Genomic DNA, 26690 nt, shown 5'->3' with positions numbered 1-26690 from the left:
GGACGCAATAACAGAAAAGATACTTTTTAAGTTACATTTAGATATAGATCGTAACGAATAAAAAGAACACTTGTTTGGAACATTTTCAAAGTTTGTTCGTTTACAATTCAATGTTGATTGTTATTTTTTGGAAGATGGTCTTACATATAAATGGAATAAAGGAGTAAAACCGGTACACAATTGAATTTGACGTACTAAATCAACAAAAAAACGTACATAAAATGGATTCAGATACACAGTTCAACGCGTCTTCAAACATGACATGGACTCATGACCAAGTGTCAGTGTCTCCTTGGATTGAAGCCATCAAAGTGATGAGGAACATTTGCATACCTGTGATAGTTGTTGTTGGTTTGCTGGGAAACACTCTTTCTTTAATGGTGTTTTCTACAAAGAGTATGCGGAAAACATCAAGTTCCGTGTTTTTAGCATCCCTTGCGTTTGTGGACAATACATTCCTAGTTTGCCTTCTTATTACTTGGATTGACGGGGAAATTAATTCCATTCTTGTGACAGATTTGGCTTGCCAATTGCTCATTTACACCACGTATGTAGCCAGCTGTTTGAGTGTATGGTTTATAGTTTGCTTTACGTTTGAACGATTCATTGCAATATGTTTTCCATTAAAGAGTACTTTAATATGCAGTTTGTTTCGAGAAAAAGGAACTGTGTTAATCCTGGCAACAATTACTTGCCTCATGTACAATTTTAGTTTTTGGACAACTGGTATGGAGCAATGGGGTCCAGTTATGCGATGCTCACACAATCCGAAATACATTCAGTTTCTAAATATAGTAACATGGATTGATACAGTGATTACTATGATAATACCATTCCTACTTATTGCATTCATGAACTCTATGGTATTACGGAGTGTCATCAAGTGCCAGCCAAAGGAAAAACCAACCACATCGAAACGACGAGAAAATGGTTTTATGAAAGTGACATCTTTTGTAAATATGCTCGACAAGGGTATTGTTTCATCTCTCCGAAAACGGCCTGAAATAAGGGTTAACACTACAAAATCTCAACGGCGGAGTCCACAAGTGCGTGTCACAAGAACTTTGCTTTTCGTTTCTACTACTTTTCTTGTTTTAAATCTACCATCACATATAATGCGATTGTACAACCTTATATCTCTTATAACAACAGATAGACAAACAATAAGTATTGAATTTTCCTTTTTACAGGAAATGACGCTTGTATTCTATTACATGACATTTAGTTGTAATTTCTTCTTGTATGCATGTTTTGGAAGAAATTTTAGACACGCTTTATATCTCATCTTGAATTGTCAGTCAGTGAAAGAAGACAATCGTCAAAGAATTCTTTATAGACTTAGTTCCTCGCAAGGAAGAGTATCTTAAGTATAAGAGAACACTTTCTGTTTTTTGGACTACTGATAATAAATGTTTTCACTGTGAACCAACTTATTTTAGAGAACAATAAGCATTATACCATAATTGGTAATCCCATATAAGTGATGTACTTATATTTTTATATTAAAGCATAACGAAGCCATGTTGCTACAACAAATATTCAATAATCCACTTGACTAAATGAAATTTATCTTACATCCTTGTAAAGAAGTAGGGCAGTCTTTTTTCAGTTCAGTCTTAGGTAGTTGTAGTTCATACACATTATTTATGATCAGTTTTTGGTTGTATTGTTAATAACAATTATAAAAGCAATTCATTTGAAATATATTATAAATAATTGTACTCATCTTTGCAGCGAAAAATAACATATCATTATAAATTATTTTAATTCAGTAATGCCTGGAATGTTAAATAGCTAACCCAGCGTCAAATGGTCAATATGTAATGATGCTTAAACTGGCTGAAAAAAGGTCGCCGGTTCAACATATTTATGTTACGACCAGCATAATTTATCTTTACATACAACTTCAAGCAATACAAATATATACATTCCTTGATATAAAGGCTATGAAATGCTCAATATGATGTAAACCACATAAACACAGGTGAACATAGATTGAATAAATCCGGTGTTTATGTGTGTAATAGTTCAATGGAAAAAGATGAAAAATATATTTGTTGTCTCTAAGCATTTAAACATTATCAGCACACGGTCCCTTTATTATGTTGAATAAAATAAGAACTTGGTTAAGGACATGTTACTTACAATCATTATCATTATATTATATTCATTACTACATTAATAAAACGGGTATATTTTTGATACTCATATTCAAAATTTATGTCACTATTTTTGTACACGTTGCTAGTGATATTATGTATTATTGCAAAAACAATTGTTAAAAATTGACACAGTTATTTTGTTATCAATTGTAATATATTGTTTTGTATTGACGAAATAAAGGTATAATTCATATTGATGATTCTTGAGCAATTATTTATGACCGTTGTGTATTGAAAACGGGAGGACAGAGTGTTGTAATTTGAATAATTATATTTCAGTTTGTTTACTCTTACCCGATTTTTCATTCGAAAGTTCTGATATAAATGCGTAAAACCACAAAGGGCGTATTATCGGTTTCGTAGGAATTCAACAGTACATTCACTCAATAAATGTTATAACACATATTTAAAACATAACAAAATTGTTTGCGTTCTATAAGTATATTAAACCTTACCTTTAGTAATAGGTATGCTTAAGTAATTACACAAGGAGACACAGATTTCATTTGAATCTCGTAAATGGCATCGTAGAAAAATGAAAAACACTCAATGTGTATATACGAGTACTATTGTGAACAAAGTGAAATTAAAATGTTCTTTAATTATGAAGCTTTAAAGGTATTTTAACGTTTCTCTCCAATACTTAATTCTTCTTTATTGCGTCTTAAATTGCTTATAAGCCATCTCTCATATAATAAATTATAAGTATGTCCTTTCTCATTTGTCTTCACTTGGAATGCTTTCACTGTTATGCATTACGTATGCATTAAGTTTTGAATTACTTCCAAGACATGCCATTTATTCGATAAACCTTTAAAAATATCTTCCTATTATTTTCCTATTTTGCTAAAATTAATGTATTAAATGTACATTTTGAAACAAAAATGGTTACATTTTCTAAAATATTATTAATGAATGTGTGACTCAGTAACCCAGTTAAATGTCGTGATGGTTTTATTTCATTCTCCAGGCTTTATTTAGAATTCACAATCGGAATACCTTGGCTATTATCAATAATAACCTTTGACTAAATACGGATTGAAAGCAGTAGTAAATTGAAGCAAATATTATGTATAACGAGTCTATTTCGGTAAAATTGTGATTATACATATGTCTGACAATCATAGTAAATTTAAAATGGTCACTGATGTACAGTTATTTTTTTTAATCCGAATAAATTTCAACAGGTAGACATTGTGTAATTTGTTTCTACAGTCATAATAATATGACTGACTATACATATAATAGTGTACAGTTTACTGTTATATGTGTAAAGCTGCTTAATGTAGTTGGACTTTTATTCGGTGAATTGGTATGAATTTAGTCTTGAACGCCTATCATTACAGTATTATGTGTTCACATATTTTGTTTCTTAGCGTACGTTAGACTGAAATACCGCGAACAGCCGTATCAGTTCTGTGTAGTCTTAGTATTGTGTTCGAGGTTCTTATCCGAGGTTTGACGGAAAGGACCGAAAAGAAGCGAATGACGAGTTTCAATATGCTATTATACTATAAATCAGAACAATAGTTGATAATCGGATACACACTGTTGTGAGGTTCAAACCAAGTTCAGCGACAGTTACATTCCTTTTTATTAAATATGTAGTAAGCAAAACATTTTTTAAGAGAAAAAAATCGGCCAATATCAGCTTTATGTTCAGAATTTGATGACGTCAGTGAACGGCACGAAATTGCTCTTCAATAAAATAATATGAACGATTCCAACAACGATTTTAAAACTTTGAAACAGCTGAAATTGATTTAAGTATCATATTTCTGATTATCAGCTTTGTCACATATCTTAACACGATGTTCTACTAATAGCAATATATACATGGATATGATCTCACACGAGTTGCTTCAATAGAACTTTATATCGCTCGAGTTAAAAAGAATTGTTATAACGCGGGGCTCTGGCAAACTTCATAATACTTCCATAAGACGACATGATGATGTGTAATATTTTAAATAAGGTCGTTCTGCGTGAAAGATCAAAATGATTTCATTCCTTTTGTCATAGTGGATTACTGATTTAGAATTGAAAAAAAAACATATTTGATAAAAAACAGCGAAAAATATCAAAACAATATTTCACATTAGCCTATAAAGAGAGTATTATTTTGAACATACATCGTTGCGGTATCTCATAATTATTATAATAAATGTATTTACTGTTAAATGAAACTTTCTGCAACACAACATTAGTATGTTGTTATCATTATAAGATAAATAAAAATACTATCATTCTTTTCTTTCTTACTTTTTCCATCCAGTTGATCTTTAGGATATGTACTCCTTATATTTATAATAATAATTGAAGACATTTGGAAACATAGATTGTCAATAAACTACGAACAACTGTAACGCCTTGTGTAAAACCTAAAACAGTTGTCTTTCCGAGATATAAATTAATTACCCAGGGTTATGGTCAGCGTTGTTCAGCTCATTAAAATCGTTCAAACTGAAATGAATACAATTATTCTGTGTCAATTATAAAAATCCACTCGCTGCTTGTAAATGGTAGCAACCAATATATTCCCATATTGGACGCTAAAGAGTCCAATACAATTATTCTCTAAAAGACAATCAAGTGCGTTTTTCTTTTTCCAAATAACGTCAATAATAAAATCAGTTTACGACAAATGTCTCCTGATAAATTATACTAAAAGCAATGTAAGCGTCCTTCATATCAAATATCCTGTATGTTTTGTGATTGTGTATATGATGATGATGAAGTTAAAGCTTAATGAGGGTCCATCCGCCCTTTCGGGCACAAAATGCAGCTTAAGCTGTCGAGTACGGACCCCGGACATGTCACCAGTCATGTCCTTAAATAGTTAATTTTGAAGCACAAAGTGGTGATAATTTACCTCCATGCAATTTTATGTAATGTATGTAATTATAAACGAAATGAGACAACACAATCTTTAGTTACATCATCATTGAATACAAACCAACATAAAAGATATGAATAAAAAGGGTAGGGATTAATGTAATGTAGAACTTGTGTTGCCCAACCCATTTGCTTTTGTTAACTGTTCTATTTCTTGTGTGTGTCTACACTTATATAGTGAAATTATGGTTAAACTAAACAAACTAATACACAAAGATAATATTTCACGTTACTGTTATTGTGATGCTTAAGTGTCGATGACATGAAATAGAGGGGAATTGATTATACGTGGTGGCAATTATCACAGAAAATAGAATTAAAACAAAATTTTAATGCATATTGTTGTTCAACAGTATTATTGTATAACCCATGCCAATATGTAACCTGCCTCCATGATTAAAATTATAAAAGTCTACTATATAAAAAAGATTTGAAAAGCGAATAATTTTGTTGGGAAAAGAAACTAATTGATAAACCTTTTATAAAGTTTCAGCAGCATCAGCAGTATAGAAATGTAAGAAATCACAATAAAGGCATTATAAATGGATATTTCAATTTTCGAAATGTCTTGGCAATAGTCATTTTAAAGTCATTTGTATTGATAAATAATCATAGAAATTATCAAACATGTACAATTACATGTAACAATATTTATCTCGTATACTAACCTTAGATATATCTAGATTATAGGATTCTTGAAAATGTCAACATTTATCGACCTTGTCTCTAGCGAATCAACTGTGTGCAATTATTGAACAATCTCTGCTTCTATAAATACAGGCTTATTACTCGCTGCAGCACACAAAGTTAAATACAGTTGAAGTATCAGGACGCAATAACAGAAAAGATACTTTTTAAGTTACATTTAGATATAGATCGTAACGAATAAAAAGAACACTTGTTTGGAACATTTTCAAAGTTTGTTCGTTTACAATTCAATGTTGATTGTTATTTTTTGGAAGATGGTCTTACATATAAATGGAATAAAGGAGTAAAACCGGTACACAATTGAATTTGACGTACTAAATCAACAAAAAAACGTACATAAAATGGATTCAGATACACAGTTCAACGCGTCTTCAAACATGACATGGACCCATGACCAAGTGTCAGTGTCTCCTTGGATTGAAGCCATCAAAGTGATGAGGAACATTTGCATACCTGTGATAGTTGTTGTTGGTTTGCTGGGAAACACTCTTTCTTTAATGGTGTTTTCTACAAAGAGTATGCGGAAAACATCAAGTTCCGTGTTTTTAGCTTCCCTTGCGTTTGTGGACAATACATTCCTAGTTTGCCTTCTTATTACTTGGATTGACGGGGAAATTAATTCCATTCTTGTGACAGATTTGGCTTGCCAATTGCTCATTTACACTACGTATGTAGCCAGCTGTTTGAGTGTATGGTTTATAGTTTGCTTTACGTTTGAACGATTCATTGCAATATGTTTTCCATTAAAGAGTACTTTAATATGCAGTTTGTTTCGAGAAAAAGGAACTGTGTTAATCCTGGCAACAATTACTTGCCTCATGTACAATTTTAGTTTTTGGACAACTGGTATGGAGCAATGGGGTCCAGTTATGCGATGCTCACACAATCCAAAATACATTCAGTTTCTAAATATAGTAACATGGATTGATACAGTGATTACTATGATAATACCATTCCTACTTATTGCATTCATGAACTCTATGGTATTACGGAGTGTCATCAAGTGCCAGCCAAAGGAAAAACCAACCACATCGAAACGACGAGAAAAGGGTTTTATGAAAGTGACATCTTTTGTAAATATGCTCGACAAGGGTATTTTATCATCCCTCCGAAAACGGCCTGAAATAAGAGTTAACACTACAAAATCTCAACGACGGAGTCCACAAGTGCGTGTCACAAGAACTTTGCTTTTTGTTTCTACTACTTTCCTTGTTTTAAATCTACCATCACATATAATGCGATTGTACAACCTTATATCTCTTATTACAACAGATAGACAAACAATTAGTATTCAGTTTTCCTTTTTACAGGAAATGACACTTGTATTCTATTACATGACATTCAGTTGTAATTTCTTCTTGTATGCATGCTTTGGAAGAAATTTTAGACACGCTTTATATCTCATCTTAAATTGTCAGTCAGTTAAAGAAGACAACCGTAAAAGAATTCTTTATAGACTTAGTTCCTCGCAAGGGAGAGTATCCTAAGTATAAGAGAACCCTTTTGTGTTTTTGACTACTAAAAATATATGTCGTCACTGCGAACCAGTCAATTTTAGTGACAAATGAGCATTGTTCCATAATTGTTATGCTTATAAAATTGATATAATTATAGTTTTATATTTAAAGCATAACGAAGCCATGTTGCTAAAAAAATATTCAATAATCCACTTGACTGAATGAAATTTATCTTACATTGTTGAAAAAGAATGGGGCAGTCTTTTTTTCAGTTTTATGGAGTTTTAGATCATACACATTATTTATGATTAGTTTTTGGTTGTATTGTTAATAACAATTGTAAAATGTATTCATTTGAAATATATTACAAATTGTACTCATCTTTACAGCGAAAAATTAAATATCATTTCAAATTAATTTGATTCAATAATGCCTGGAATGTTTAATAGCCAACCCAGCGTCAAATGGTCAATACGTAATGATGCCTAAACTGGCTGAAAACATATTTATGTTACGGCCAGTATTTTTTATCTTTGTATACTATATAACTACAAGCAATACAAGTATATATCCCTTGATATAAAGGTATGAATTAATTGTTCAATGCAATATTAACACAGGTGAACCATAGATTGAATAAATCCGGTATTTAAGTGTGTTATAGTACAATAGAAAAATATAAATAATATTTGTTGTCTCTAAGTATTTAAACCAACAGGCTAAGCACGGTCCCCTTATTATGTTGAAGGTTAGGGACATGTTACTAACAATCCTTATCATTATGTTCATTGCTACATAAATTAAACGGGTATATTTTTGATACTCATATTCAACATTTATGTCACTATTTTTGTACATGTTGCTAGTGATGTTATGTATTATTGTTAAAAGAATTGTTAAACTTTGCCAAATTTATTTTGTTATCAATTGTGATATATTGTTTTGTATTGAGGAAATAAAGGTATAATTCATATTGATCCTTGAATAATTATTTATGACCCAGTTTGTGTGTTTTAAAAAGCGAAGACAGATTGTTGTCATCTGGATAATTATATTTTAGCTTGTTTTCTCTTTCTCGATTTTTCGTTCGAAAGTTCCGATATAAATCGTGAGACTGCAAAAGGCGCATTATCCATTTTGAAGGAATTCAAACGTACATTCACTCAATAAATTGTTAACACATATTTAAAATACAGCAACATTACTGGTGATTTATAAATATACTACAAAAAACTCTTAGTAAGTGGTATGCTTAAGTAATTGCATAAGGAGACACAGATTTCATCTATAATTATAATAAATGTTATAAATGGCATCGTAAACAAAATGAAAAACATTCCATTTATATGTACGAGTACTTTTGCAAACAAATTAAAGGTAAAATGTTCTGTTCTGTTCTGTATTTTTACTTTTCTCCACAATACTTTTCTTCTAAATTGGGATTTTGGTTTGCATGTTTAATTTCTTATAAGCCATCTCTCATATGATAAATTATAAATTTATCCTTTCTCATTTGTCTTTACTTGGAATGCTTTCACTGTTATGCATTACGTATGCATGAAGTTTTCAATTACTTCCAAGGCATGTCATTTATTAGATAAACTTTTAAAATTGTATTTCTATTATTTACCTATATTGCTAAAATTAATGAATTAAATGTACAGTTTGAAACAACAATAATATTGTTACATTTTCTAAAATATTATTAATGAACTCGTGTGTGATGCACCAATCCATGCAACTGTCTTGATGGTTTTTATTCATTCTCTAAGCTTTATTAAGAATTCACAATAGGAACACCTTGGCTTTTATCAATAATTCCCTTGGACTAAATACGGATTGAAAGTAGTAGTTGATTAAAACAGATATAATGTTTTACAAATGTATATATTTCACATCCAAAGGAAAATAAAGTCTATTTCGGTAAAATTATGATTGAACATACTTTATGTTTGACAATCATAATTAATTAAGAAATGATCACTGATATGCAGTTATTCTACTTAATCCGAATAAATATCAACAGGTTGTGCAGTTTGGGTAACTACAGCCATAATAACAAAAATCATGTCAACATGGCAATACCCCGCCGAATGTGTTTGCACATTGGAAAAATGTATATGTAGTAGAGCAGAATAATTCAATTCTAAGACGTATTTTGGTAATGAAAACTGATGACAGAAGTGATTAAACTTTTTTTTACTATAAAATTAAATAAAATGGTTATTTTATCGTTTTTCGTGAAATATGGTATATATTTTCACTCAACGTGATACGAAGGCAATACATTACTTTTTATACTTGCTTTAACAAATTACATAGTAAATCCAATCCGGGATAATGCGCGTGCAATTGTATTTTGTAACTTTTTTCAGGAGAGCGAATTGGTCATAAGTTTAAGATAAAAGATAGGACAGTTACGTGAAACGGTCTTAAGTTCAAAAACTTTTTCTCCTAAAGTTGGTCCTAGGAATTAGTATTTACTTAGGAATCTCTATGAAACGCAGCCAAGCACAATAGTTCTCAAGTCTGAAACATTCAAAATGATAATCCGATACAAACTGTTGTGATGTTCAAGCCAAGTTCAGCGACAGTTACATTCATGTTTCATATATATGATATGCAAAAGTTTTATTGAGAAAACAATCGGCCGTTCATTATTTGATGACGTCGTTGAACAGCACGAAATTGCTCAGAAATAAAATAATAGGAACGATTTTAACACTTTGAAACAGCTAAAATTGATTTTAGTGTCATATTTCTGAATATCAACTTTGTCACAAATTTTAGAAGGATCTTCTACTAATAGCAACATATACATGTATATGATCTCACACAGGTTGTCATAATTATCAATCGAGTTATTAAATGCGGGTCTCTTTAGCAAACTTTATAATATTTCACTGAGACGACACTATGCTGTGTAATATATTAAGTGAGGTTGTTTTGTGTGAAAGATCGAAATGATTTCATTCCTTTTAAGTGGATGACTGATTCAGAATTAACAAAAATCATATTTGATAAATAAACAGCGAAATATATGAAAACAATATTTCTCACTAGCCTATAAAGAGAATACTCTTTTGAACATACACCATTGCGACCTCATAATTATTATAATAAATGCATTCACATACTTTATGTTAAATGAAACTTTCTGCAACACAACATTGTTGACATTGATTGCAAGTTGTAATGTTATAATGATTATAAAATAAATAAAAACTACTTTTTTCCATCCATATTATATTAACATGTTATCAATTGTCATGTTACATGATTTCCAAGCCCCTTTTCCTTTCCCTCTGCATTTTCATTTTCTAGCTTTCAATATTTCGTCTGGTTATTATAATGGTAACAGTCTTATCTTAACATAGTCCTCTTACACAGCAAGAGAATGTAATTATTATACATTATCATACTAAATGACGAAATTTGTTTAACTTAAAATGTCCTTTATGCCCAATTGCTATTTTAAATTGCACTGTAATTATTTATCAAATATTTAAATTTGTTTTCCCGCTGGTAATCTCAGTTTTTGATTGACTTTTTAATGACTCTGAGCTTTGAAAAATAAGTATTAAATGAACATGAGATGGCAGTGGTAATATTAAGCTTAAACAAATATAAACAATGAAAGTTTTGATTAGATAAAAAAAAACAAATTTTAAAATATTAAAAGTTGCATAATAGATATCGCAATTTATGTGATTGATATTAACCATATTGCATGCTGAGTATTAATACTAAACCTGTCAGAAACAGATCATCTGCTATTTTTGGAATTATATCAAGTCACAGTAAATTTATATTACATGTAACACTTACACGTTGAGGCGGATAACTAATTTAATTGGTTAGTGTTTGTTAGACAGCAAATACGAAATGAAATTGGTTGAGAACTGCGTAGACGTTCGATCAAATTAATTTGATAAATGCTTATAAAATATCTCAAAAGACGGTAGAATTAAGAAGTGTAATACCAACAAAGATATACAAACAAAACGTAATGTGTGGTGGCTGCTATAAAGCTAGATTAACAGAATATACACGGTCTTTTTTGTTAATCTTATCATACTGATCCCCAACGATGACAAGTGACATATATCTATGTGTAGTGAATGGAAAAAAGTCATGAGCAATCATATCTGTATGATTTTTTGATTCCCAAATTATTTAAGATTGACAAAATTAAAAATGTAAAAATGTTTTTGGATTCTTTTGCTGGGATCATTTATCATGTTTTACCATAAGGTCAGAACATCAGTTAAACCATTTACCCAGAAGGTACTCGATGTTTCCTTTCTGCTCCCTCCTTGCTATCCGTAACCGAACCTTTTGTCTCCCTTTCAAACAAAATCTTCTTCGTTGGCGCTTTGTAGGAATTTTTTTAGAAAGAAAGAAAAGACGATGATTCATATAATTAAAAATTACGACCAGAATGCACGTGTTATATTGCTACCTTAACTATACTTTGTGTTGTACATCTACACCCTATCGTCTGTGCGGGTCTTAATTAACACACATTTAGTGTTTGAAATAATTTATATAAACAGTTCATTCTTAACAAACGAATAGTCCTTAAAGATGTATAAGGGACCTTGGGACCAAATCTTTTGCAATATATTCATGTTGTATATACATGTTGTATATACATAATGTTGTTATGCTTTGATAAAATTGATGTGTTTATTAAATATAAATAATTTTATCATTAACAATTTATCATGCACAAATGTCACTATAGTTTCAACAATGTTTTTTTTGTTGTTGTTGTTTGACCTAGAAATAAGACATAAAATTCCAACAGGTTTACGTGACTATGAATTTGAAGTATATGCTCGCCCATATGGTCTCTTTCCGGTGTCGAGGGTAAACAAACGCAATCACACACACACACTCACACACACACGTGACTATGAAGTATTGGTTTTAATGTACATATTTATTATACCAAACACCGCCTGAAGCATTTTTTATTTTGTAATTTTTATATTTTTATTTGCAAACTTATTCACGCGAAGTGATACATTCAAGTAAAATGTTTTTACGGTCTATTAGTAATTTTTTACCTTATTTCCATAACTATGACATTGGTTTTTGACTATTGTTGTTGTTGTTGTTGTCTGCAATATTATTTAGCATCGAGACGAATTCTAAACATAATATGGGAGACAATGCAGCAAATAAATCTTGTTTAGCGGAATGTTTCTATCTTAATTGTGAAATGCGATATCTCTATTTCATCAAACAATGCATTTTTATATCATCATCTAAGAACCTAGATCAACAATATGTCGCTATGACAGTGAGGTGATTTTTATCAAATAAGTCATAAATGACGACAAAATAACAATATGTGATAATTTTTGCTGACTTAAACATTTCAAGAGCAAAAGACAAAACAATTCAATATAATGTTTATTAGTAACAATTTCAAGTCAATATAATGTTTATTAGTAACAATTTCAAACATATAACACGCTTATGAATACACCCGGAAAAATTTGTTTCAAGATGTCAAACTAGCTTTTTTTTAAAATCTGGAAAAAGGGTGATCACCCAGAAGCAATAATCACAACAAAATTGCGTGAAATGTGCACAATATGTGTGTACATGAGGAATAATGAAAACGTGCAACATTCCTAATGCAACCTAAGACGGCTTGAGACCTATTAAATTTTCAATAATGATTCAGAAGGACAAAAAATGTGTAAAAACATCGATGGTGATATATTCTTTTACTTTGGATATTTTTTATCATAGACAAGCGAATCGTTATGAAAAAGTGTTCATCATTCTAACACAATGCAAGAATAAATTGTAAAACAAATATAAGAAGTGTTAAAATGAATTATGTATAATTAATATTACAATTGTGTATGTGCATTTACATATATTTCCTTTTACTTTAGTTTTTTCGACGATCCCTCAACGCTCAGACGCAGAGGGGCAACCAAAGGTCTAACTCACAATTAAATCGGATGAGTTATCATATGAATTGTACACATATATAAGGTCAGTGTGACTTAGAACCTTAAAACAACAACCAAGATTTGTGTTACACAAAATAACCAAAAGCCCGACCCAAAGGGCAAGGGTTTTATGGTGTCCGTTCTCTCAGTGCCAATAAAGGCGGCTGGACCCTTATTGAACTAAGAACACACACGACTGGACTGTTTTAATTAGTCCTGATTTGTTATACTGATTTTTAATGCAACTTGATAAGCAACTCACTGGGATTGTTATTGTAGGAAGGTCTTTTTATATGTCGCCCTGAGTCATAAATTGTGCAACAATGGCTAGTTCGTGGGCTATTTATCAGATAATGCTTGACGTTTATTTTTCATTGATTTACCTTCATGCAAAATATAATTTTAATCGTAATTGTATATTGACTTTATTGTTAGGCCAAGATCATTTGTATTGACTTCTAAACGAATGCAAATGCTTCGTTTTCGTGTTGCCATTTTTGTCATTTTACCATTGGCTCTATTATTTTTCTCGTATTAACCCTGAATATTTAAAAGTGTTGAATATCTTTTAAGATCCTGTATGTAATAATTGAGGTTGTATACCACATATATATGTATATGAATTTGCTTATAAAACAGTTTTTAAACATCGATGAATATGTAAAATATGTACTGCAAACATTTGTACAAAAAATTCTGATATGTTTTCATTAAAATATATTCATTCATTTCTTATTAAAAAATTTGACTTAGACTGTATAGAAAATATAAAATTATTACCTCCCTTTATTTATATGAAGTTTTAAATTCAGTTATATCTTTATAAATAATGTTTTTTTGAACTTACAAAATTGATACATCTTAATTTTAGCATTATATTTATAATATAAAACCATAAAAAATGAGTTACAGAATCTTTAATGTTCTAAAGATAAATACAAATCATATATGAGTGAATAAATGAAAGAACGAACGACCAAACGAACGAATGAATATACATATATGTTTTAAACAAATTGTTAAGTGAGTGTCTGTCGAACGTATGTGAATGAGTGAATCATTTGAAGAAAACAAATGCGTTATCTTATTCTAGAAATTACACAAATTATATATGTTTAAGTCACTTTTGTCGACATACAGTATACCTTTTATGTTAATGTTTTTCTCTTTCGGAAGGCCACTTTCGAAATAAGATTATTATTGTATATTATAACTGTGTTTCCTTCTCTAAATAAAAATAATATCATATTGTATAACTGTAACCAAGTGGTTAAATATAATTCAGACAGAGAATAAAAGTCAGTACAATATAAATATTAACCACTGTCTAGGTGCTAGTCAGTTTTAATTTTCGTAAAATGGCTTTGCAAGTGATATTTATGACATATTTTGTATAGAATCTCGTCAGTTAGTCGGGGAAATAGGAAACTGTTTAATAACTTTTAGCTGTCATAGCTTAAAATAAAAACATTTTAAACTTACATATCGATTAGATATTAATGAATGTTAAAAAAAGAAACAAGAAGGTTACATAACTGAGTAGGTGTGATTTTTACGACATCCACTGAGGAACTATATATGCAATTCCTTTGCTTACCACAACCTTCGTTTCGGTAAAAGCGTATCTCATTAAATAGTACTTCATTGTTTAATCTATGCTGTTTTCATTTGAACATTAGCATATTGGTAGAAGATTTTGTTTCACAAAGTAAATGTATATATATTGGCAATAGTAATTAAAGTATTTTTAATACATGATGGTATGATTTATGTTTACAATAACTTTATAATCATGTATGATAGATGGGTTATGTGATTTTCAAATCCGGCCAGTAAGTATATGTCAGTTCAAATAAAATTTAAAATAAATGTAAAAAAGAAACACAAATTCGATATAGACTTAAACCGTATTTTGTTTAGAAGCAAGTGATAGGTATTACCTTATATTTTCTTGCAAATATGATATTTTAATTACCCTTAATAAATATTTTGCAAAAATGTTACTTTTAAGGTTCATTTTTTCCTCAGAAATGTTTTAATTTTGATCTCTCAAAAGCTTTTCATTGTACTTTTATAGTATCAATAAATTTATCAATTGCAAGTTACCGGAACAATCTTTTCCCTCGGTTGCTTTTGGCAATAAGTACTGCTTTAGTATATGGAAGTAAAATATTGTATTGTTCACATTTTGCTACAAATAAGACAAATAGATATACATTTTAGCCACGTATTGCAGGAGTAAAGAATCTAACATTTCTCTATAACCATCATATGACCATCATATATTTCATGTTTGTCCTTTCTAATTAAGTAAAAACTTATTTGTTTTGGGGGTATAGTGTACCTTTATGCATTACTGCACATTAATTTTAAGTAAACACACAACCGCGATAATAAAATTGTAATAATACTAATCGGCTGTGCAGAAAGATAAAATAATAAATAGAACAAAATATGTTTATTCATCATTACTGTTGCTCATAATTTAGAAATAGATCAGGATACTAATTTAAGTTTAAATTTATCATTCATATCAAAAGCACTATTTGTTTGTTTGTTTGTTTGTTTCATTTTACGCCTTTTTCCAACACTCCGCGCTAAACTACCAAAGCATATCCCGGGGATCGAACCCACGCCAGAGAGGTAGCTGGTTTAGAAGTCATGGACTCTAACTCCTAGACCACGGAGGCGGTCGCAATAAAGCATATTTAACAACGTAAATGTTTTATAATTAATGTCATAAGCTAGTTTATATGATATGGAAATATTTATTATTAATTTTTATTTTCGTCTGAATATATCGAAACTTCACATTAAACATTCCATGGATGGTTTTTAAATATATAAGGTTGCGAAATTTAAAGCACAGTTTATGAAATCAGACAGCTTATATTTAACTATATTTGCTCCAGCGATACTGTTTTGAATAGTTTTAGAATATACTGGTGTTTGCTATATTTTGTTTCCTTTTGAAGAAATGAGATAAAAGAGAAACCCCCCCCCCCAACCCCCCCCCCCCAAAAAAAAACAACACATTTCGACAAACAAGAAACAATGTCGACTGAAGAAATCAAACGTGTGTCTTCTGTAATATCCACTGACCTACTCATATTTTTTTTTACTTTACGTAAGGTAATTGATTCAAGTTATTTACCAGGTTATTTTCAACAAAACGAACGAAAAATACTGAGGTGTGATCGAGCTTTTATACAATGTACTTACAGTTTCACAGGTCAGTAAAACTTGCCAATATAGAAATAATAATAATTATATGAAGTGTTTCCCGTCCTTAATCGTACTACGGTAAGTAATGAGATAAATTATTAATTGTAGGTTTTAAAGTACAACCTACTCGGTGAAGGTCGTATGGCGAACACCTAGTTTTATTGGTGTGGGGAGGGGGGTCAGAAAGCCAGACGTGCGTTCTTTCAAGAACGTAAAAAAAGTCTTTGTTGAAATATTTTTATTTCAGCTCGATTGCGAAACAATATGTTGCAACTTATATTTATGAATTTGAATCCTCTGCTTGGAGCTTACCAGCATGATGTCATTGAAAGAAACATAACCGTTGCCCTATTTAAAATAATCAAGATCAACAAGAAAGGGAGGCATCACAACAACAGATGGCCATAACCTACAGAAGGCACATATCCCACCGTCCCTTTATTGATGGAAACGCAAGGAACACTAGCTCCTCTTTAAACAAAGGTAACAAACTTAATAATGATAACTACACGTATACATGCCTGCAGGTTACAAAAAAACTTTGTTTAAGGTTAGGAAAAAAAGTAAATATACGTGTAACGATGACTGGAAAATCTGCTTCACAGTTTCATTAAGTATGAACTTGAATAAGGTCAATCGATATGAATTCTTATGAATACCTTTTTCCTGATTCCGCGATTCCGTGAAATTGGTTTATACTCTTTTACATGTGTTTTGTCCTGGTAAAGAAAAAATCGGAAATTAGTTTTTTTTCTTTTCTACACGTGTCTGATAACTCGGTTGTTCATGTACAATTGCACAATCTCTTCATCTTTGTAAATATGACAAATTGTATTTTCGTTCAGACGCATGTTTCCGGATACTGTAAGATTTGTAAAGATTGAGTAAATCTCTTTGAATTTGCAAAGGAGCGGAGGGGTGGGGGGGGGATGGAAGTCAATCTTATATGTATATACTAATAGCAATATAATTACCTCTTTATTTCATAGCGTATGCTTCGGAGTTAAACTTCCAAATGTGAATACAATTATACACAGTTTACATTTTTCACATAAGTTAGAATTACCTCGAAAATTCGAAAATGTTGGATATAAATGGTCATTTGAAATGGCATATTTAACTGTGCAGGAAAAAAACATATATGAGTTCATAGAATATATTAAATTAAATGTATCTTCTTCTGATTTTACCTTGATTTAATCTGAATATTATTAAGTCTATTGTGTCTTACATATTGATATCTTTTGTATAAATGTATAACAGAATGTAATGTATTCATTAAGTAAAAGCCAGTATCTTATTTTAATAAAACTAATATCAGTATCGTATTTAATATAATAGCTTAAAATCGGCTATTTTTACCTCTTTTGCCCATGTTAAAACGGGACCAAAACCATGTGTTAACATAGTCACGCGCTCTTGTTACCTATGCGCAATACCTAAAGGGCCCAGTAAACAAACAAAATATGACGATTTGGCCTGTTTGCCAAAGTGTTATATTGAATTATCGAGGCCTCAATCGCATAACGACGAGCAGCATTCAAGTATGGCGGAAATACGACGTATAGACATCGCCGCTAATCTTGGTTCGTTGCTCTGTCTAAGAAACGGACATTTGTTTAATGTAAACAAATAAATGTCATTCAGTTTAACCCTCAAAATAACATACAAAACAAGATAACACAAAATGAATATGAAAAAATGTTGTTTTATTGATGTTAATATTGATAAATGCTCTTTATATTTCTTTAAGAGAATACTGTTTACAGTAGTGCCTGATATTCTGAGCTTGAAAAGAAAAACGATTCTGATGTCAACCGTCAACGTGAAATAATTCTGGGATTTTCTGAGGGTCATCTTGGGTAATTTAATGTGTTTTTTTCCTTGAGTAAATAAATTTCCAATGTTAAGCTTTGTTAAATCAATTAAAATTCGGATTTCCGAACGGTTCTGAACATTTAAAATTCCCAAGTTAGCCCCTGAAAAATAGAACGCATACGTAAAACATGTAGACTTGGATAAATACCGTCCAAGCACAAGGATTAAATGTATGTGTTTTGTATAAAATATACATTATGAATCTTTTTGAAAACAATTTTTTTTCTTTGATAGCGTCAACGCACGTTTATTTCGTATTATAAAATCTGCAGAGTCCCTCGAAACTGTTGGATCCCTCGCCATACCGGGCTCGGGCACCAACCGTTCCTCGGGACTCTGCAGACGTTATAAAACGAAAAAACTTGCTTTAACCCTATACAAGTAGCCTATATACATGTAGTCTCGTAAAATATGAGTTCAGGACCTTAAATTCAAAAAGGAGCCAATATCTTTACTTAATGAACATAAGAACCTCTGATCCCCTTTCAATATTCCATTTTATGTAGTTCTGCTCATTGTTTTCTCATTTCAGGTGTACTACGCGCATTCATTTACTTGGGGACTATACACCGCTTTAAATGGAATGGCTTTGAAGATGGATTTATTGTATTTTTTACATTTATCTATCAATATATGTACATCTAAATTCGTTTAGACACTGACATTATGTTCATTTTTGCCATCGTCAAGTTGAACTGAATTGACTGTTTATTTCGAAAGATTGACTGTTATAATGTTGATTTACCGTTAGTTGATATAAGAATATGTTTAGGATAAAATATTAATCTGCCTTTAATATGAAAAGACTGCCCCACTTATAAATTGAAGCTTGTCTGTAAATTCAGAGGCATATAAACAGAATTTTCTTAGGCCATGTGATTAGTAAGTTATTTATCGTTCATGCGAAATAAATAAGAAAAATTAAAAAGAATAAAAGGAATGTGTATTTTTCTTACTTTCCCATGTCCTCCCTTATAGGCATAATGTCAATGTCAATTATGTTTATCATATTCATAAAGAATAGGACAAATATATACATTTTTTAGCGAATATCAGCACGGCTTCTACGAAGGTCAATACAATTATTCATGTGGTTCTTTCATAACAATTGTAAGGATTGATTTAAATGTAGTTTTAAATTTGCAGGCTTATCTTTTTGAATCATTGTGACATAATATTTTGCAATAATAACATCTAAAATAAAATGCTTCAAAAGATTTACGACACTTAACATAAGGTATGACAATTTGTGCTTAATCTGTGGATTGGAGAATAAAATTTTGTATTTGAAGTTATGAACCAGATATTGATATTTTTGTGACATACTGATTCCGAGATAATACTCTTGTATGACAACACCATCAAAAACTTGAGCTCGAAAATTACCTTTACTTTATTATAGTCATTCTACATGTAATTCTTATCATGTCTGCGAGTTTGTAAAGTTTTTTTCCCTCCTTTAAAATGTTTGCAATATGGCATATTGTATTTGGTTTACCCTTTATTTCTAGTCATATCTAGTAATATCTTTAAGTACAATGTATAGTTCACATAATTGTAACAATTTAACCACATAATAAAAATGGTTTCCCTTGCGGCTCCGGAGTTGTCCTTATTTGTTGGTACATCAGAATGGAGCAACCGTCCAGTCCTGCGTGATCTTAAGATGTGACTAAAGGGTTTGAATACATGTAACTACAATATATGTATCCCTTATCTCTAGCAAGTGAGGTTTTGACCCTCTGGAGTTGCTTTACTGATATTTATTTCTTATTTGAATATGCTTTGTTTAATGATGACAGAATGAAGTTTTGAAATCTTATTATTACAGACACGCAAATACATTCAAGCTTCAAGCTAGGACAACTAATTTAGACAGAAAACAAGGGCGAATATTTAATTTATGTAAATCGGTTAATAATTTTAAGATAATTAAATTAGTATAACCTCTTATTTGATTTATAACATTCCAAGACTTACTTACATTCGAAGACTGTTAAACAAATATTTCAATGATAAATGTTTTATGATAAATAATTATTAACTATATCAGTGATTGTTTGTTATACATTTTGTCCAATAGTACGACACATTTTTTCATTTTGCTTTTAAATGTCATTGTAAAGGTTTAAAATATTATGTCGTTCTTAATTGTACATCATTTGTCAGTCTCATTCTCATTGTTTGTTGATGAATAAAAAGAAATGTGATAAATTATACCCTAAGATGATGTCTAAATTACGTGACTCTCAACGGTTTACTAAGGTAACCCATTCACTAAGAAATTTAACAATTTGTAATTTTGATACGTTGTTAATTGAACTGTAGTAAAGCAAATGATATCAACAGATACTCTTTTTACAAATTATTTTCCACTCAAATTATATATACGTTGTACATATGTTCAAAGGGCCTCTACTAACATTGTATTTATTACGTACCCAATTAATTGAAGTTAACATGAAATGTTTGCTATAAAAGAAAGTTGACTTGACTTTCAGTTTGTAACAGCTGAGGTTAGCCAAAATCATTTGATCCTGTTTTGGCGCCATATGACCCAAGTTGTGTTTGAGCCCAGTAAAACCAAACAACGGTAAAACCACACAAGCAAACATACAATAACAACAACAAATGTCGATGAAACTAGCGACTTGCGCCAGTACAATGACTCTGACACATTCATTTTTTGACCTTTCTTTATAGGTTGATACCCTTTTTATAGAAGCTAATTAACGCTGCCCAAGCGTATGTATGTTTGACTTCTACACCAAACATTTCGTATTAATAATAGGCTTATCGACAACAATTTATGAAAGGAAAACAAAATAATTCCTTTCATGTAAAATATATTGGATGTTTCTGTTATGATTTACATTATTTTGTATACATTATTGGTATATACTTATATTTCTTTCCTATTTTTTGTCTCATTATTCCGCCAAAAAAGATCAATTTAATCCAAAAGCACATTTTCATTCCTCGTTATCTTTTTGTTTTGTATGATTTTGCTTATATGTGTTCTGCTGCAGCGGTTTTTAAAACGGTATATAATCAGTCATATGTTTATTATTTATTTGTATATTTTGTTGAATTATATTATATTTATTTATTTATCTATTTATTTATTTTATTATTATTATCATATTTTTTTTTTCTTTTACAAACAGTAAGGTTTTATATTTTGCGGATTTGTTGTATTGAAGACAAAATATCATTTTACCAAGATTTGCTACGTTTATGACGTATACTTGGACGTCAATGGTGCTGTCTTCATTTCATACTTATCGTACATGTTCTAAATTATGATATTAAACAAGATTAACATAGAAAAAAAGCGTTCAATGAACGCACACCCCACACGACCCAGCAACAAGAACAGACGACAAGGAACCCAGGAGGACCCCAAACTAAAACAGGACAGTGCGCAAGACAGCGCACGGACAGGATAATCCCTTAAATGATACTTAAGTCATTATTGAAAAAGTCATTTTCATAAAAAATATTATTCATGTAAAATCGTCCATTCCTTGGTCAGAATGGGTCCTTAATATCCTCTATATAATTTACAGTTTCAACATTTTCATTTGTATTTCTATTTACTATGCATATACAATGTAATAGTTACGTGTGAATCAACACAAGGGTACGTACCTAGTAAGTTTTTTCTTTATAATGACTTCTCGTCATTTTTTTTTTAATTATTTTTTTTCTTTTGCTCGTGTGCCCTGTCCTGTTTGATGTCATGCTGGCCGCATCGCCGTTGATTATATGTCGTGATGCATGCGTTGAATGTCACGCCTCCTTTTTATTTTTTCTTCGTATTTTGTGGTTATTTAATGAGTGTTATTAACATTATTCAATTTTGTCGTTCAACTAATTTGGCAGTCTAAGAATTAAAACTAACAATGATGTAATATGTGTATGATTGTTAAGCCTTAAAGTGCGTTACATTCTTTGAGAACAATAACACTTTCTAATTAACTTATGATGGCTTGCAATTGTTTTGTTTGTCTAACCGTGCTGTTTGTTCCTGTCATATGATGGCTGTATTGACGTCAAAACACGGACGTATATACTCATTTTATCACCTGAAGTTGATTAGTTTACAGCAGGTCGGTGGCATTACTGTACATACCATAATTATGTTATGTTTTGATACTAAACCGAGTGACTATGAGCTTACGGTCAGTAAGTTTTGAACCAATTTGCTGACAGTTCTTGTTTTGTATTACATTTAAATGTTATACCTCATACGGTTTTGATTACTGACTTGTCCCTTTGTGACTGCGGGGTTGCCTTTAAGGGTTGGGGCATCTGAATTGCAGCCCCGTTTATACCTGAGTGAATGTACGAGGTGACGAAATTTGTTCAAATACAAAATGCATTCCTACTTCTCTTATCTCCAGCAGGTGATGTGCTTTTAATAATGGTCCCATGTTCACAAAGATTTATGGGTCAGGATCAAAATAAGGATCAAATTTAAAAACTCTAATATTCTTCATTGCTTATCCTCATAGCTTAAATATGCAATAAAATTATTTGATAAAAATGGACTTGCAATAGCAAGTTTATGAAATTTTATTGTTCATTTTGCAAGATACCTGCATTTTACATTTTATCCAAACTTGATTTGATACTCAAATTGATCCTTATTTTGATCCAAATATTTTTTTTGTATTTGCTTTGTTACTTGCTTATTTAATCCTAAAAAAGTTTGGTTTCTTTGCAAATCAGCAATTTAATACATTTTGAATATTTTCCACGTAATTCCAGCAAAACACGATTAATTTCAGTATCATAAACACTGAAAATAAAATTAGGATCACTTGATCCTTATCCTGATCTTTTGTTTGTGAACACGGGGCCAGGTGTTGTTTCAATCATTTTTTCTGTTTTTATGGGGGGGGTATATGACCTAAAATTTTGTTGGTAGCCCTTAAAACTAAAAAAACAAACAAACACAAACATTACTTTTTTATATATGTAAACCATTTATCAATCATGCATTCGTTGCATTTTATTTTATAAAGGATTGTTATAGCGGTATATTTTATAAAGAGTCAAGCATTTTAGTAAAGTGTTTGTTGCTTTGTCTGTTTTCAGATGAGAATGCGTATTAAGCAAAGACTATTAGAAATCTAAAACATAACAACGAAGAAATTAAAAAACAGATCTTTTAGAAAGTAAACTTAGGCATTGTTACTTTTAAAAAGTAATTTGGATTTAAAGTCATATTTCATATTTGAACTTTGAAGAATCACCGCATACACTACATACTGATCGGAAATTAGAATTAGTTTTTATCATATTTCGTTCATGGATGTTAATTATTTAATCATCAATTTCATAAAATGGAAATGGAATTCCCCGTGTCCTTTTATCATCAGATTTTTAGAAATTTTATTCGATTCAACTATTCCAAGATCCGTCTATAAAATATCAAACCTTATACTAATATTTGTAGCGAAAGCAACACTAGTAATAACACGATCTTAAGAAGTATCAATTACTAAGATACATGCTAAAACCCTGTATATTGTCCAATGCGTTTACTTACATGTACACGTAGAAATAATGAGAGGCATCGGTCAAGTTAATGTTGACTAGTTACATGTTTTAATAAATTATTAAGCACAAGATAGTATTTTAATAACATAATACACTTAAACACTATGGATGTTCCTTTTTTTACTTTTTAAGATACAATCTTTTACAAATTAGTTAAATTTTGATCTTGATAATGGACGGAACATTATTTTGTTTAGTTTTTGATATTATAGATTATTTCTATATTTAAAACCAAGTTAGCAGGTTTAAAAATTGATCACAGCCAAAAGTTCATTGATTCAGGGATCTCGTTTACAAAGGTCTCGAATCATTTCGACACAAAATATGGTTCAGAAGAAACAGTTCAGGATTCAAAACCGATTTGTATGTAAAGCAAATTTGTCAAAAAGAAACCTACTAGCGGTAGTAAACAACTCTTTACCAGCCTGTACACGTTCGAACGTAAAATGGACCATCCGTGCTGTATTGTCATGATCTGCACTGTTCGGCAATTAGTATGTGCAGTTTTGGAAATTCTTTTCTAAATACGTATGATTTGCGTTCATTGAGCGCTGCCTTTCCTTGTTTATCTTGTTTATCATATTTGATAGAGATCGGAAGATTGAAAAGTTTATCAAGATAACTTAGCTATGTAAGGCTTAAAGTAATATAGCAAACATATTTATATAGCAAGACTATTTGACGTGCTAATACTGCACGTTTTTCTCGATTTTCATCTATTAAAGGAACAGATAACTTATCATGCAGCGATGTTCACCATTAGATTATATCTTTGTTTGATGACGATTTCCACTAATATAGCCTAAGTCTAATTTAATATCTGAGTCAGTTTATTCTAGACATATCTAACATATATTGTCTTTTGAAAAATGTTTAAAATAGAAAAACCTGAGAGCTTTGAAAAAAATCCGTGCTTTGATGATATTTTAGACTACATATTTTATTTGACCAAGGCGGTGCAACGTTTTCACCTTCAAAGGGAACATTTGCTTTATCTGCTTCTTTTATCTATTTCCCGTTTTGCATGTCTATAACTGCACCACATTTCAATCACCGCATAAATAAATAATTGCACCTTTGTGCGATGTAATTGTTAAAATAAATGAAAGAGGATTGACAAAAACATCACACTGGTAATTCAGATTATATAAATAAACATTGGTAATTCAGATTATATAAATAAACGCGTGTTCATCTCATCTAATTCGTATAGATGTTTTTCTCTAAACGATTTGCATTTTTAAATTGTTTAATCTACGTAAGAAATCCAAACATCTCTGGAAATATTACATAACTATATAACATGCTAGAATAATATTTAAATATGTGATGATAAAATAAAGCCAGTTCTGTCTTTATCATTAAATTTAGCTTTAACCAGAAAAAAGTCAAAAGTTGACATTTGAAAGGCTGTTGAAAAATGAGCATTAGTTATGGAAAAAGAAGTATTGTTTTATATTATGCAATGACTTTATCGTCCTTGACTTAAACGTTATATAATCCGCTAGAATCATGTTTATAAATTTTAGCAAAGATGTGTTTTAAAGGTCCATTAAGCCAAACATTCTAAATTTCGCCATTTTCATGTTTGCATGTTACGTTCTGCTTAAAAAAATAGAAAATAAGAATCCTTAAAGAAAGCCAAACACGCAAATTTGAAAATATTGCAGGGTCGTTTTTGATTGAGCCTGTTCATGGACGAAAATGTCAAGTGCAAACTACCGTCCACGCACCCCTGGCGACGGCTTTAGCAAAATGCAACATTTAACATGAACTAGTACAATTTTGAATTTTGAAACACCAGCAGATATGTTCATATGGAGGTTATCACGGAACCTTCAATGTTACACGTAAGTACCATTCCATGAAAAGCGGCATATGGTCCCAAAGTAAAAAAATATGTGTGCCCTAAACAAGAAAACAATGGCCGGGACTAAATGAAATGGAATTTTGAAAAGGGATCAGAGGTCAAAGCCTTCTAAGTCGGTATTAGGGACATGGGCATCACCTTGCACCTTCCGGTACCATCCATGCACAAGCTCAATCAAAACAAGCCTGTAATATTTCTAATTTTGTTGTTTTAGGCGTTCTTTATCGATCCTGTTTTTATCTTTTATCTTTTGCATTATTTTGATCCTATATCTCAAAAGCTCTTCCTGTTTTATATATTTCTACAGTTTCCAGAACATTTCTCAATAGCCGTGTAGCTTAGCCTCTCTGTGCTTCCTACATTTTTTTGGCTATATGTATAGTTACATGTAATGTGCTTTCATTATCTTCCAGGGAAGTCAAAATCACTTTGTTTTTCATATTGTTATTCTCTTTCAAATAATTTCATGTGTGGCCTTAAAGGGTTCTTTTGAGTCTTCTTGGGAACCTTTGTAACTAGTTCGGGTTGCGTTCATTGAACGTTGATCTTGCTTTTCATATTTTGAGGCATCGGATTTGCAGTCCCCGTATTCCTCTGCATGATCGTAAGAGGCGACTTAATGGGTTCAACTAATTGGAATCCATGCACCCCTGAGTTTCAGCAGGTAAGGTAGCTTTGAACTTTTGACCAATGGTTTTGCTTAAAGATTGTAACACCCGAGTAAAGCCAAAATTTCCTGCTTCGGCGCCATATACCCTAAATGTTGTTAGTGCGCGTACAATAAATAGTATAAAATATGTTGTAAATCGATAACAGCAACATTATCAAACTCAATTAACCTGTTTTGAAGAAGAAAAACTATATTATTATATTTCTTTGCCTTAATGTGCCTTTAATATTTTACATAACGTCTATAAAACTTCCGTTATTACTACAAAAATTCATTTTGCGT

At 30.8% G+C, this 26690-nt stretch overlaps 2 protein-coding genes across 2 annotated transcripts; both read left to right on the top strand.

The window, feature by feature from the left end:
• Nucleotides 1-221: 221 nt before the first annotated feature.
• Nucleotides 222-1559, top strand: LOC132751780 (FMRFamide peptide receptor frpr-18-like). Its single transcript, XM_060742018.1, has 2 exons — nucleotides 222-1046; nucleotides 1509-1559. The coding sequence occupies exons 1-2, from the start codon at nucleotides 222-224 to the stop codon at nucleotides 1557-1559; spliced, it is 876 nt and encodes a 291-aa protein (XP_060598001.1).
• Nucleotides 1560-6106: 4547 nt separating this feature from the next.
• LOC132751779 (FMRFamide peptide receptor frpr-18-like) lies at nucleotides 6107-7252 on the top strand. The gene is made up of 2 exons (XM_060742017.1): nucleotides 6107-6815; nucleotides 6897-7252. Exons 1-2 carry the CDS (start codon nucleotides 6107-6109, stop codon nucleotides 7250-7252), a joined length of 1065 nt encoding a protein of 354 aa, XP_060598000.1.
• The last annotated feature ends 19438 nt before the right edge of the window (nucleotides 7253-26690 follow it).

Source organism: Ruditapes philippinarum, unplaced genomic scaffold (genome assembly GCF_026571515.1).
Source record: "Ruditapes philippinarum isolate M1 unplaced genomic scaffold, ASM2657151v2 ctg2058_1_1_1_1, whole genome shotgun sequence".
NCBI classification, from domain to species: Eukaryota; Metazoa; Mollusca; class Bivalvia; order Venerida; family Veneridae; genus Ruditapes; species Ruditapes philippinarum.
The sequence above is the reverse complement of the archived record's forward strand: the minus strand, read 5'-3'. Positions and strand labels throughout refer to the sequence as shown.